The sequence below is a fragment of the Odontesthes bonariensis genome, chromosome 17 (assembly GCF_027942865.1).
Source record: "Odontesthes bonariensis isolate fOdoBon6 chromosome 17, fOdoBon6.hap1, whole genome shotgun sequence".
In the NCBI taxonomy this organism is placed as follows: Eukaryota; Metazoa; Chordata; class Actinopteri; order Atheriniformes; family Atherinopsidae; genus Odontesthes; species Odontesthes bonariensis.
In genome coordinates, this window is record NC_134522.1 from 22,438,773 (window position 1) to 22,452,112 (window position 13,340).

The 13,340-nt window shown below is 42.4% G+C and overlaps 1 protein-coding gene across 2 annotated transcripts; it reads right to left on the minus strand.

The window, feature by feature from the left end:
- Positions 1 to 40: 40 nt before the first annotated feature.
- tulp4b (TUB like protein 4b) lies at positions 41 to 13,270 on the minus strand. 2 transcript variants are annotated; one of them, XM_075448704.1, is made up of 17 exons: positions 13,170 to 13,270; positions 12,264 to 12,543; positions 11,015 to 11,094; positions 10,626 to 10,895; positions 9,852 to 9,980; positions 9,494 to 9,655; positions 9,132 to 9,312; positions 8,914 to 9,021; positions 8,656 to 8,822; positions 8,139 to 8,363; positions 7,683 to 7,917; positions 7,173 to 7,296; positions 6,818 to 6,962; positions 6,140 to 6,233; positions 5,917 to 6,060; positions 2,450 to 5,781; positions 41 to 2,149 (listed from the first exon to the last, which is right to left on the minus strand). In XM_075448704.1, the coding sequence occupies exons 4-17, from the start codon at positions 10,875 to 10,877 to the stop codon at positions 2,033 to 2,035; spliced, it is 5,415 nt and encodes a 1,804-aa protein (XP_075304819.1). In that variant the 5' UTR covers positions 10,878 to 10,895; positions 11,015 to 11,094; positions 12,264 to 12,543; positions 13,170 to 13,270; the 3' UTR covers positions 41 to 2,032. The 2 variants fall into 2 exon arrangements, with proteins under 2 accessions (XP_075304819.1, XP_075304818.1); XM_075448703.1 differs by lacking the exon at positions 11,015 to 11,094.
- Positions 13,271 to 13,340: the final 70 nt, after the last annotated feature.

Consider the following 13,340-nt stretch of genomic DNA (forward strand, 5'->3'; position numbering starts at 1 on the left):
ACCTTTGCATTTGGATGCTCTTTTCACATAATAGAGATGGTTTCTCAAATTCATAGATAGATCTTTTATTCATGCAATACAAAACAAAAAAATCTTTTTATTTTTTGTTGCAGTCCTACAGAACTTGAACTGATTCCTCCATCACTAAAAACTGACAGAGGAGGCCTTTATAAAATACTTAAACTGGAAATGAGCAAAATAACGCAAAACATGCAGAACAATAGATTTTTATTACATTTTGGCCCACGTAAAGGTCCTTGTATACCTATGGTCTTATCATTTTTGTCTCCATCACACAATCAGATAAATTAAATTTGGCAGCAAACTATTCATTAGGCAGTATTGCTGACAACTGACACACACACAGTCGCTGAAGTTGCATTGAATGGAAAAATGCTCTCATACGAAATGGGGTCTCTGTGCTTCCTGACGCTTCTCTCAAATATACTTTCCCGTTAAAATAATCAATTAATAACAAATGACAAATGTTCAGACATCATCACATCTGCTTCTTTAAACATTAGCACCAAATCTACACAAACCTTGATCCTATTAACAGTAGGTCTCAACAACTTGTGAATATGTTGTAAATCTTTGCAAGATTAAGTTGTCATTCTTTTTTCTGCATTTTCAACGTCACAAAACTCTTAGTAACATGATAAAGCAAATGTGATGTACAAAATTACTGAAATTAGCAACATATAAGCACATTTTTCTAAGCATATTAGATCACTTGCTAAATACACAGTGAAAGCAGCTTCATCTTTTTTATTTTGCAAGTACAATATCAGTTCTCTGTAGGTAGCATTATTGCACACAAGCTCTATCTATCGAAAGCAGCACTGATTTCCATTATAGGCAAACAACAGTACTTTACATTCAAATGCAGAATTCAAGAAGCCTCATAAACACCCAGTAAAAAGAAAAAAACAGAGCTGACCAAGTGAGACTGACAGAGAAGAGTTCTATTTTTACTTTAGAAAAGGACTCTGTTACTCACTTACTTTCAGCCAACAGCCACGTTTAGACTCACTGTATACCATCACTGACAATTTCAAACAGCACAGTGGAGATTTCTGAAATCAAAATAATGGATGGAGAATAATGTTCGACAAATGATGTAAAAGAATTTACAGATGGAAAACGAACACACTGTCAGATATAAATGGCTCAGCATATTTGACTGCAGTATTGTGGCCCAAAGAATGTCGTGTACTTCGCTCATGCCACCACACTTCACAGAGGTAACATGGATAGAAATACTAATAACTTGCCTCAAAACTTCACGTTGCAATTACTGAATCGATAAAAACATTTAAAAAAAAACAAAAATGAACAAAACAAATCTAACAATTTGTATAAAATGTGTGATAGTCAAATGAGAGAATGTAGTGAAATGGCAATAACAATAATAACAGTACTCATAAGAACACTGCATAATCTATTTACTTGATTGCTTAAAACTAAATTTCAAAAGTGCAGTGTTTGTATCAGATATTAGATATATGGCTTGTTGACAATATCTTAGCAATTTTGTATACCACTGTGTCTTAATATAGCTTCAGTGTTCGTTATTTTTTTATGACTATAACAAATGTAAATAGCTATTCGTTTGCAATACAAGGACTGGCACATTTCTTTGGCACTAGACATGGCACTAACTCTTCAGGCTGCTTTTAAAATTCAATGCAACAGGAAATTCTTTTCACATTTCTTTTAATCCAAGAAGGGTTATTCTTTTTTAATTTTTCAATAAATCTTACCATAATAATAATACTACTAATAATAACTACGATAATAATAATAATAATGATGTGTGCATAAACTTGAAATTATGGCCTAACTGATAGTTTCCATCTGTGTTGGGCTTACTGACTTTCTCCTAAACCCTCAGATTGCTATTGATCTCTTTGTGGAGAGCTAACAGATGTTTTAATCTCCTCTAAAAAAGAGAAAATGTACTCAGCCATAGACCCCAACACTGGAGTGCGGACACTTCACTGTGGTGGAGCAACCACATTAAACAACAGTTTCACTTCAGCCTTTGAGTCACATTGGCCAAGGCGACAGAAAATGCCTGCACTGCTGAGAAAGGATACTGGAAATCCAAGATGTAAGCGTTCCCATCTATTCGCCCAAACTGCATCACCTAAAAGAAAGTATAAGATGAAGACTTTTCAAAAGGCACGGAATCAGAAAACACATCAGCAGCTTCTTATAGATTCATCTTAGGCCAGTTGATCTGTTCATTGTTTAGGGTGATATTTGAAAATATTATAAAAGAACACATAAGCTAAGCTTGCTTGTTTTGTCTGAGCATTACAGGTATGCAGACTACTACCATAAAGTAAAGCCTGATCATAACTGAAAAGGTGGAACCAGTAAATGTTTTTTCTAACAGATAAATAACTAATCATTCAAGCTCTTATTTCATTAATATTGCTTTTACCTGTCTACCATCCAGCTCTATCTGAAAATTCTTCGCTGACTCCTGAGTGACTCGACCTCCAAAGTCAAGCTGGTAGACCTGGGTAGCTTCATTCCATAAGGGCTGTTTATTGGCCATGACATAGACAAATCCTTGGCTACCTAAACTACGGTCCTCTCTTTCATTTGCTTTGCGACACTTTATCTCCTCCAGCTCACTTGCTATACGAAGGCTTCGCTTGTTCTTCCAGCTCTTCTTACTGCTTTGATTCTGGTTCATGAGCTCATCGCCACTTATAAAGAGCTCAGGTTCACTTTCTGAGCTGTCCTGGAACTCATTTGTGGTCCTGTTCATTTTCTTGGTTTTATTGAGTTGTTCTCTTTGCCCCTTGGGCTTCTTCTTCTCCCTGCTACCGAGCCTTGGGCTGGAAATGAGAGTGTTGAAGTCGGAGAGCGCACGCCCTTCCTTTCTAGATCTGCCTTCAGAGACAGTGGGCATGTTGGCCTCCTCTGCCCTGCTGTCTAGTCTTTTGCGGCTTTTCTTGTTGAAGCGTTCTGACTCCTGTGGAACGGGGCTTTCATTCAGGGATGATGGCTCTGGAAAGTTGTTGGAAGACTCTGCTAGATCTTCTGTGGCACTATTGGATGGTGGCAACTCAGAAGGCGGGGGAGGAGGTGGTAGAGGAGGTGGTGGAGGTGGACCTGTGGGAGGAGGTGGGGACAGTATTGGCTTCTCTAAAATCTGATGAGTTTTGGTTGGCAGGGGAGGTGCTGGAGGATCTTGCATGGGTGGTGGGCAGGGGTAAGGGTTCCAGGGATGTAGGCTGACAGGGTGCAGCTGGAGTCCAGCACATGAGCTAGCTCCTGGATAGAGTGGGGGGAGAGGGCAGCAGGCCAAGTTGGTCAGATTTGGAGGGTAGCCTGGTGGTAAGACCAAACTGGGGTCCTGCTGAGCAAACGGAACTGCAGCAACAACTTCATTTGGGGAACACTGTGGTGGTGGATTCTGCAAGGTTTGAAGTGGAGGTCCACTGTGGCCCACGCTTGGGGGAAAAGGTGAGAGGGATATCTGGTATCCTGATGGAAAAGTAAGAGTGCTTGTGCTTGGACTGCTTGGAGGTTTCGTTGTGAGGACAAAAGGAAGCCGAGTCATATCCAAGTGCTGAGCTTGGCTGATAAGGAGTGGAGGAGGTTTATGGGGTCCTGGTGGGGGAGCTAACATTGTTTGGTCTGGAGTAAGCCAGAAGTCCTCTGTGGTGGAGGTATCCCACTGGTAAGGTGGAGGGCGTTTAACCGTCAAACTGACATCACCTAGAGTCATCTGACGTACAGATCTTTCAAGGTGACACTGCTGATTTAAAGTCTCATCTTCAGTGAAGGCAGAGTTAACATACACTGTTCTGTCTCGGCTGTTATCCACAGCACCCAGCAGACTGTAAGATGACTGAGAGGCCAGGGGTGAGGAACTTTTGGAGTGCACTATAATGGTGCTGTGGTGTGCACCTTTCCCAGATGGGAAGTCCTGCCTCACCACCGTGCCACCTGCGATACCACTGCTTGTTGTTCCACCTCCACTCACACTCACACTGGTACTGCTGCTGTTACTGCTGCATTGTGTGCACGTGTACAATGCAGTGGGCACCCTCTGTTGGTAGGAAAGTGACAATGCACTGTTCATTTTGGCTTTAGTGGGAAGAGTTCTTGAGCTATCCATCATCTGTGGCACTTTGAGTCCCACATCTCTGCGGTCACGACGTAGAGTGGCATGAATGAGACTGCTGTCGACTCTCTGAGGAGGAGGAAGAGGAAGTGTAGCAGTTACTTGATTGGCTGGATCAGGGTAAGGAGGAGGGTCTCCACTTGGTATAGAATATCGAGGGACAGACAGGCGACTTAATGTAGCAGAACTGTATGGAAGCAGAATTTTTTTATTGTCTGAGGAAGTAACTTTGAGTGTGGCTGAGGCCCCAATGCCATGGGCAGCATATGCATTCTGGTTGCGAATGAGGCGCCTGCGTGGCCGACAAACCTCCTCCACATTCCCACTACTGTCAAAGGTTGTGATTCTTTCATACCCCAGAGGTGTTGGGTATTGTAAAGTAACAGGGTGAAGCAAGAATTCATCCTTTTTCAGGTAGGAGTCAGACACCAGGACACTCGGGCTGTCACAGTTTGTGACGAGAGTTTGAGGAGTTGAGGCTGCTGTTGCTGCTGCAGCAGACACCACAGTCCCTGGGTATGGAGGAGGAGGATTCACCTTCCTCATCTGGATCTCCATAGACCCATCTGTGTCACTGAAGGAGGGAGGTAAAGAACGTAGAAGACTCGGCTTCAGCGTGTGTCCATGGTCCCCCCTGTCGTGACCCGGGTCAGTTGGAGGTGGAGGAATTTGAGGCAGAATATGAAGTTGATGAAAGGAAATGGTTGGATAACCAGATGGAGGAGGGGGCAGCGACATCTGCATCTTCAGTTGCTGCTGCATTTGTTGGTGCTGCCTCTGCATCTGTTGATGTTGCTGCTGGATCTGCTGATGCTGCTGCTGGAGCTGCTGCTGCTGCTGCCTCATCTCCTGGATCTGTTGCCGGATTTGCTGCTGCTGCTGTTGCATCTGGTGCTGCTGCTGCTGCATCTGCTCATGCTGCAGCTGCATCTGCTGCTGCTGGTGTTGGATTTGCTGTTGTTGATGGAGTTGTTGGGGTGACACTTGCTGTTGGGCTTGTTGCATTTGTTGGTGTTGCTGAACCTGGTGCTGTTGATGTGGTTGCTGCTGTTGATGTAGCGTCTGCTGGTGGTGCAACTGCTGAAGCTGTTGTTGTTGTTGCTGCTGCTGTGACTGTGACTGATGGTGGTGTTGCTGTTGCTGTTGATGATGATGCATTTTCTGCTGCTGCTGCTGCTGTTGATGCTGCTGTGTCTGCATTTGTTGTGACTGTTTGGATGACTGCTGGCGAGGCTGCTGTGAATGAGATCGCGGCAAGGGAGGCTGTGGGGGGAGATGGTGAGGTGGTGGTGGGGGAGGCAAAGTACCAGGGAGAAGAGGACCGATGTCCAACCCATTGAAGATCACCTGACCGGGGTTTGAGTATCGCGCTGGCACGGGGTATGGTGTTGCAACAGCATCCTGGCTGTGATCAGTGACTGGGACGGAGGCTGCTGCTGCCGCCGCCGCTGCCGAAGCTGTAGCTGTCGGATTGGTCAGGACATCAAGCTGAATATTTTGATTGGCCAAAAGAGACTGAACCAGACCAATACTCTGAGTTGGAGACATGGCTTGAGCTGGGCTGTGGATGGGAGCAATGGGAATGTTGACTGTACATGGAGGGTTGTCTCCTGCCACTCCAGACGGGCCCATCACTTCAAGAGAACAAAAGGAAGTCCTAAGTCACAAGTGACTTGAAATCTACTCACATGCATTGAAATATATTGAACAAACATATATTAGTACTTTTGTATGTCTCCTGATTGAAGACATTTTGCTTTCCTTCATACCTGGTAAGTCATCCTCATCCTCACTGAACACATTGGGATTGAACACAGGCAGGCTCATAAAATCATGAGAAATTTTTCGTACTTCTGGAAGGTAGATTGTCATCTGTCTCGGTTGCAAATGAAGCAGACTGGTCTTATAGATAACTGAAAAAAGAAAAAAAAAAACACATTAACTGTTTAGTTTGGCAAAATGAAATATATATGTCATATTTGGGAGATTTACCTGCACCAAGATTGGCTGGGAGAAAGGAGGCAAGTCCAACAATTTTGAACTTTGTTCCCCAAATGTTAGATGTGACTTGTGCAAGGTAGTTGTGCTGTGAAACAGAGAAAATGAAAAGCAGACATAAAAAAAAAAAGAGTTGGCAAGGTTTCAACAGAGTGAATATAATTACAATATAAAAGATATTCTTGGTAGTTTGCTTTCGCTTTGACATTTCAATTTTACTGGGAGAAATTGACTGCTTTGACAGATAAAACAAAAATGACTACAGACACAATAGTACCAATAGTCAATAAATATCTATGCAGTTATGGAAATACTTAAATATACATACAAAAAATAAGGCAGAAACTGACATTCCACAGCCTTTATCCAGCTGATTAAATATGCAAGTGGTTTATTCTAGATATTCTAGATTCTAGATTTTCCTGCCACCTAGAGTTTGCCCAGCTCCTTTGAAATTTGTCTGCATGAACTTCACACCCAGGTCCAAAATGATCTGTTCCCGTCTCTTTCAGCACCCCCACTCTGACACAGTCTTTGTATTGCACCTCCATAAGTTCTGCATAAAGGTTGTTGATGGTTCTGCTTGCCGTCTCAGACCCACACGCTCAGAAACACATCACTAAAGCAAACTTTTTAATATGACTTTGAGCAATTCTAAGCACAAGTAATCACCTCTGTGATTCCATCCATAGTAAACTCCCGGCGTGTCAGACTAGGTGACCGAACCGGAGGCTTCCTTGAAGGTAGCCGTGGCGACCTTTGCCCTTCGTGATTGGCACGTGACAGTTTGGGAGATTTTCTTGAATCCATGTTCAGCCTTTGAAAGGAACAGAACAGAGTTTTTAATTATATTTAACCTTAAAATCACAAGGGAAAAAAAAATGCTATAAACGGTTATTTACAAAATCCTATAACATTACAATGTTTGTTTTTTCAAAGGAAAAATTTCATTTAGATTTGAAATTTTTAGAAAAGAAAAATAGTTAATTTACACAATATCGTTTCTAACAAATAGCGTTTGGGTAACCTGTTTCCCCGAGACAACTTTGGTGACTTCTTCCCGACCCACTCGTCGCTCAAGTCAATGTCACTGGAGTCAGAGCAGTTACAACTGTCCGCATATGATATCATAGGATTCACACACACCTCCTCTAAATACATGACAAACAAACGAAAAACAAATAAAAACAGACAAAGACAAAGAAATGAATAAATGATAAAGAATAAAGGTAGGATTGAGCAAAAATTCTACAGTACAAATACACTAGCCTTGTGTATTATTTAACAGGTTAAATGCAACCCCTTGACCATTCAGGTCATGGCACAAGCTATTCTTGTATCAGGGCCCAGACTATGTTACATCAGAGAAAAGCACTCATGACCATAGTGTGTGTTAGTTCCTCCCACTCTCTCCTTATGCCATCTCATGGTTGTGCAGACTTTTCTCTCTTTTCCCTAAATCTATAAAAAAAAATTGCTCAGTGTAATGTTTTTCGGAAACTTCTGGTTGATGTGGCTTTTTATGGTGTAAACCCACCAGCTTTGCCATCAGTTTTTGGATCCATAATAACAAACTCAGGCCTGAGTTTACTAATGCGCCTTCCCTTGAGGATAGGCACCAGTCCTCCCAAATATTCGAGGTACAGTGTGTAGCAGGGTCCGCCTGCCTCAGGACTGTCCTCTGCTCGCTTCATGGTGCAGTGGAGTCGCTCATTTCCAGCTGTGGGATAGCTGACAAAGTCACGGATGTTGTTGGGGTCAGGAATTGGGGGCTAGAACAAAGAGAGGAAAGAGCTGTAGGCCTTTCAAATGACAACATGCCACTGTCAGTGGACTTGCTTGCCTCTGAATGCCTCTGCTCACTTATTAAACAGGGATAAATGCACCTCGATCGTGGGTATAAGAACAATGACAGCATCCTATCACTATCACCTGACCATCTGCTGCAGAAAAAAAAGATCTGAAGGGGGCAGTTCAAATTAAACTTTTTTACCTTGATGGTGGGTATAAAAGCAGTGGTAACATAAGAGCAGAGCAGCGAGGGCATGTTTAGCTTCCCCACATCTTTCTCCTCGCGCAAGGCACTAGCGATGCCTTGCTGGCATAAGAGCTGGAGGCTGGCCACTCTGTGCTCTACGCGCACCACATAGAGTGCCGGCCCACATGCAAGAAACAAGCGGGAGTCTCTGTGACCCCAACAGATGGTGGTGATGGGCCTCTGAAAAACAGAAATCAAAGAATTCCTATTATTATCTATGCTGGTTTCTCAATTCTCAACCGGCAGTCCTACCGATTCCCTACATATGGATTTGAATTGGTTCTGTTTTCATTTACCATTTCATTAAAGCTTTTTGGTTAGAAAGAAGCAAAATTAATAAAAGGTTTGAAAGAGATAATAAAAACATACAAAAGACAGGTATTCCCAGGAAAGAGGGTATTTTAACAATTGCAGTTTTAGCAACAAATGACTAGCTAGACTTCTATCTCTTAATTTTTAAAAAATGACTAACCTGTGCAGGTGTTTCAAGAGTGTAGATGTGTTCGCCTTGGACATTATAGAACTTAACGAGGGCGTTCCTCATGATGGACGCACAGGCAGAGTCAGCAGGGAGCCCGTGTCTCTCCATTCCGGCTACAGCCAGGAGGTCTCCCTGGGAGCACCACTGGGCCTCCACATCTAAAAACATACATGTCTTGCATGGCTAACAGCACTTATCAGCGAACTTGTAAATATACCTTGATACCATACGCATGCTCGGAGATCATACCTTTTAGCCCAGAGCGAATTACAGCAGGGGAGAGGTCGTCGTAGTTGTTCATCAAACTGATATCTCCTGATAAGAAGGTGACTGTCAACAAAGGCTTGACTCTCCGCACTTGGAAAAACAAAGATGTGTACATATGTGAGTTTTCCACAGGCAGCACATTTAACATGGTTATATGGATATACGCTTTACATGAGCAGATTGGGAATACAAGACTGTACCTAAAGGCAGGATATTGTCATCAGAATCCGTGTCGCTCTCTGTGCTGTCCTCGACCAGGAAATCGGGACAGTTCCAAGACATGCTCACGATCCCGTCAGACTCATGCAACAGGACATGAGCAAGCATCCGCCCATGACAGTCCATCACTATTACTTGTCCATCTGCTGTGCCAAACAAGACCTAAGGGCATGTTGTGCATTACATTTTAATAGTTTACAAGATTTGTTCAAGAACTTGGCCTAAAAAGCTCTGTGAAAACAGCCATTTCAGCAGCCATGGGAAATAATCTCGCTTTGTTTTCAGTTACATGTAAGATATCAATGTTGAATTGTACAAATTAGGCCAAGCCTTGTATGAATACCTGCTGATCATCAGGTGTCCAGATGCCACAGGTGATTTGACTCTCCAGGTTGATCTCAGAGGACCAGTGCCTCTGACCGCTGACAGAGCCAACTAACACAAAGCCATCCCTGTATGCGATGAGAGCCTGAGTGCCGTCATGTGACCAAGTGAAGTCACTCACCTGGAGGAAAGACACGATTTATGTATGTAACAAGACACTGCTATCAAAACATAGACTTGCAAAGGTATTGGCTGCATTACCACTAGTGCACAGGAACACACAAGTCAATTTTATTTGGCAAAAATCACTTTTAAGTTTATGTATGCTGCCTTTTAATTAGTCTGTTTTAAGATAAAAGCAGAAAAAAAGCATCTACCTGAGCTCCTCTGTCATTCACCAACTCCACAGACCATCTGCCTTCATATTGGATCCATACAAAAATACCTCCTTCCATATCACAGGTGGCCAACTTCTGAAAGGGTTCATTCCAACGCACCAAGACAACCTGCAAAGGCCCAAAACGGTGTCACTGTTTTTCACAAGCACAGGTGGCTGTCTGCAGAAAGGGAACATTCATGAATAATATCCAACATAAACACGAGGCTAAAAAAGCCTTTGAGGCAGAATCTGCCTTAAAGAGCCAGTGCAGTTGGAGGGCGAGTCAGAATACAGAAAAAAGAAAAAAGGCATCAGCAATAAATGCGTTCTAATAATAACAATAGCACACAACAATGAGAATGCAGTCAGGCCCCTACAGGCAAATAAAGCAATTATAGAATCTTTCTTATAAAAATGGATTAGTTTTCTTATATATCTTTGTGTATTTGTTTGCTTTATTGTTACTAACTAATTGATTTATCCTTGTTTTTTGGGGATTTTTTGTGGTTACAGCAAAAATCATTAAAAAGCTTTATCTATTTTTTTTCTTATCACCGATAATCATAAAAGTCATTAAGATCAAGAGAATCCTATAGTGGTGGGTTGAATATTAGATTGATATGTGTCATTATTGTCAAGAAGTGTTTGTAGTGGGAAAGGAGGAAAACCAAAAAGAGAAAGTAGACTTGCTCTTGTAGAATTGAATTCTCTCATACTAAATACTGCTATAATGACAGTATAGATGGTGATATCACTAAAGCCAAGGCCAGACCTCGCTGTTGTGTCCTCGCAAGTTAAAATTAATTCTCTGAGGTGTGCTTCTATCCCTCCTGCAGTGACTGGATGTAAACGTCACTCCAACAACTCCTCTCCCGTTGCCCGTGGCGAGCCAGCCCTCCTCGTAGTAACGCCTCCGGCACACTGGCTTGTCCTTCTCGCTCTTGGGGACCCGGCCTTTCCACGAGAGGCAGAGGATGTTGGAGTCGCTGCAGAGGATGGGACCATGTTCCACGGCAGCCAACATCCCTACTGACTGACCAGGCTGGTGAGTAAAACAAAGAAAATGGTGACTTGAAGCTGCAACAACACCGTATTTGACCTTATAATAAAAGTGGATGATATACATTTTCAGTTTGTGTTGGTGTGTGACTCTACATTTACTTAAAACTGCCTTTTCAGTGAAGCTCAGGATATTTTGGTATGTACACTGTTGCTATTGTCATGGTCAGCAGGAAGCGTGGCTGCAGTAAAACATAAAATAGTTTGGATTGAAAGTTATTTATTGTCCTAGGAAACAAAGGTTGACAGAACAATCTCAGCACAATGTCCGTAAAGTAGCCAATCTGATGTGTGCACTCATGTCACAACCTTCCTGAGCAGACGGCCCAAATTTCCTTAATCTTAAGGACTTTTGGACCTTGATGTGACATGCGGAAGATCATATGTGGTAATTAGATCCCACAGAACTGCCACCAGGGATGATATTTTGAACAAACACGAGGAAATTAAAGGTTTAAAAAGAAAACTGGGCAAACAAAAAAAAAACAGTCAAAAGGTCCAAAACAGCAGCTACTTGGACCATGTGGTAAGATTTTTCTGTCACAAACAATGATTGTTAGACAAGGATCATCAAGTTGAATGGAAGCTGGGCTTAACATAAACCCTGCTGTCTAAACGGGACAAGTTGCCTTGTTCAAGGCATCCAAACATATAGGCCCAACCAACAGGAAACACACGCGTAACCTTGCTGCACTAGTTCACAGGCATCAAATTAGTGACTGAAACTAGGGGCTTTTGGGTTCTTTGTTTGAGAGATTCCATCTGAATGAGTTCCATTTGAATGAGCAGACTTTAACAAGTACAAGTGAATCACTAAATGTGCACTGACACCAGTAGAATCACCGTGGTGGCTGTTCATAATGTTCTCGCTGTTGTTCTATTATTCACCGTCCATGGAGCGGCTCCAGGATTTGTATCCAGATTACATCATCTATACAGTTTGTCTTATTTGTCCGCGGTCACAAATTAAAAAATGTGAAGTACGGATGAAACATTTACATTCTAATTTGGGGGAAATCTTCATGTGCAAACCCAGTCAGATCTCAGAATGTGCTAGATTTCACTTCAAAATTCAGTGTAGCCTTTCTTCTCTGGTCATACCTTCTCATTTGGTTTTACACAAGAAGACAATAAGGTGGCAGGATAGTTTAAATAATCTGAACTTTAGGTCCATCTTTTCACAGAAGCACACTTATTTGGTACATTCAGAAATTTGGTAGCCTCCTCTACCATTAAAATAAGAATCTGTGGCTGCGAGGCACCTGTTTTTTGGCATTGTATTATTTAAAATTGTATATAAAATAGCTAAATAACCCTCAGGATTTATGGTTTGACTGCAATTCATAGATACCTCATAGTTCCTGGACATGTTGAGTCAAAATGCCTCCATGGAAGGTGTCCATATTTCCATTCAGATCATGCACTGACGGGTGATGGTTGGTCTGCTCTTGGCCTTTACAGTATAATCTTTGGGGAGGTAAAATGCATCACTCAGACAGATGGTGTCCAGCTCTTCGTCAATTTAAATCGAGCAGTTCAGCGCTTCAGAGTTAGCCTTGAGATGATGTGAAGCTTCTTTGATGCCAGTGACCCATTCCATGCCTTATGAAGCTCCGGAGAGTTGTGCAATCCTGTTGCAGTGGAGAAAAGGGCGTTAAATTTTTAAAAAAAAAATACAACCTCCAACCGCTATTCAACAAGTAAGGCAGTCTGAGAAAAGAAACAGAGAGATGGCGTTTGCTTAAAATAGCTGCGGTGTCATTCAGTGCATCAACGTTGATATCCACAGTGTTTCTCTGTCTCTATGCAACGGCAACACTGCATTGGAGAGCAGGGCACTCGCAGTCTCCATGGGTACTGAAACTGTCCGCTCCTCAGCACCACGGCAGAAACTATACAGTGATTTGAACTCGAATATTCAGATTTTGACACAAACCCTTTAACATATTCCACTGGAATGAATTTGTAAAATGGCTGTGGTAAAACAATCATTCTCATCACGACCTCTTAGTTTGTAGGCTGCAGCTTCAAAAAAGATTAAAGTCTAAGTAAAACACAAATCCTCTCCTTTAGAAATGTCTCCTACTAAATGACACATCAGACGCTATTATATTAAAGCGTTTTATATATGTGACCGCATCCAGCTGTCTGAATGAGCTAGTGCTGACGAGACGATTAATAAACACCGGTGAGGAATAAATAAGTGCGATCAGTATCAAAGAGATGAAATGGACAAGAAATGAACAGCTGTACATACCTGGTACCGATAGAATGCATTAATCCAGAGGTGGTGGTCTTCGCTCTGTGCCGTAGTGTTGCCAGGCACTTCTCCTTTGGCGCACTTTGGGGTTGTGGCTTTAAAACGGGTTGCCATGAGGCAAATAGCACGGAAAATAGACCACAGATTTGAACAGATTGAACGGCAGCA

Excerpts from the sequence above, each read along its gene's own strand:
- tulp4b (XM_075448703.1), bottom strand. Across the intron at positions 7,918-8,138 it reads CTTTTATACCCACCATCAAG|CCCCCAATTCCTGACCCCAA; the intron begins GTAAAAAAGTTT and ends TCTTTGTTCTAG. Across the intron at positions 5,782-5,916 it reads GGATGAGGATGACTTACCAG|TGATGGGCCCGTCTGGAGTG; the intron begins GTATGAAGGAAA and ends GTTCTCTTGAAG.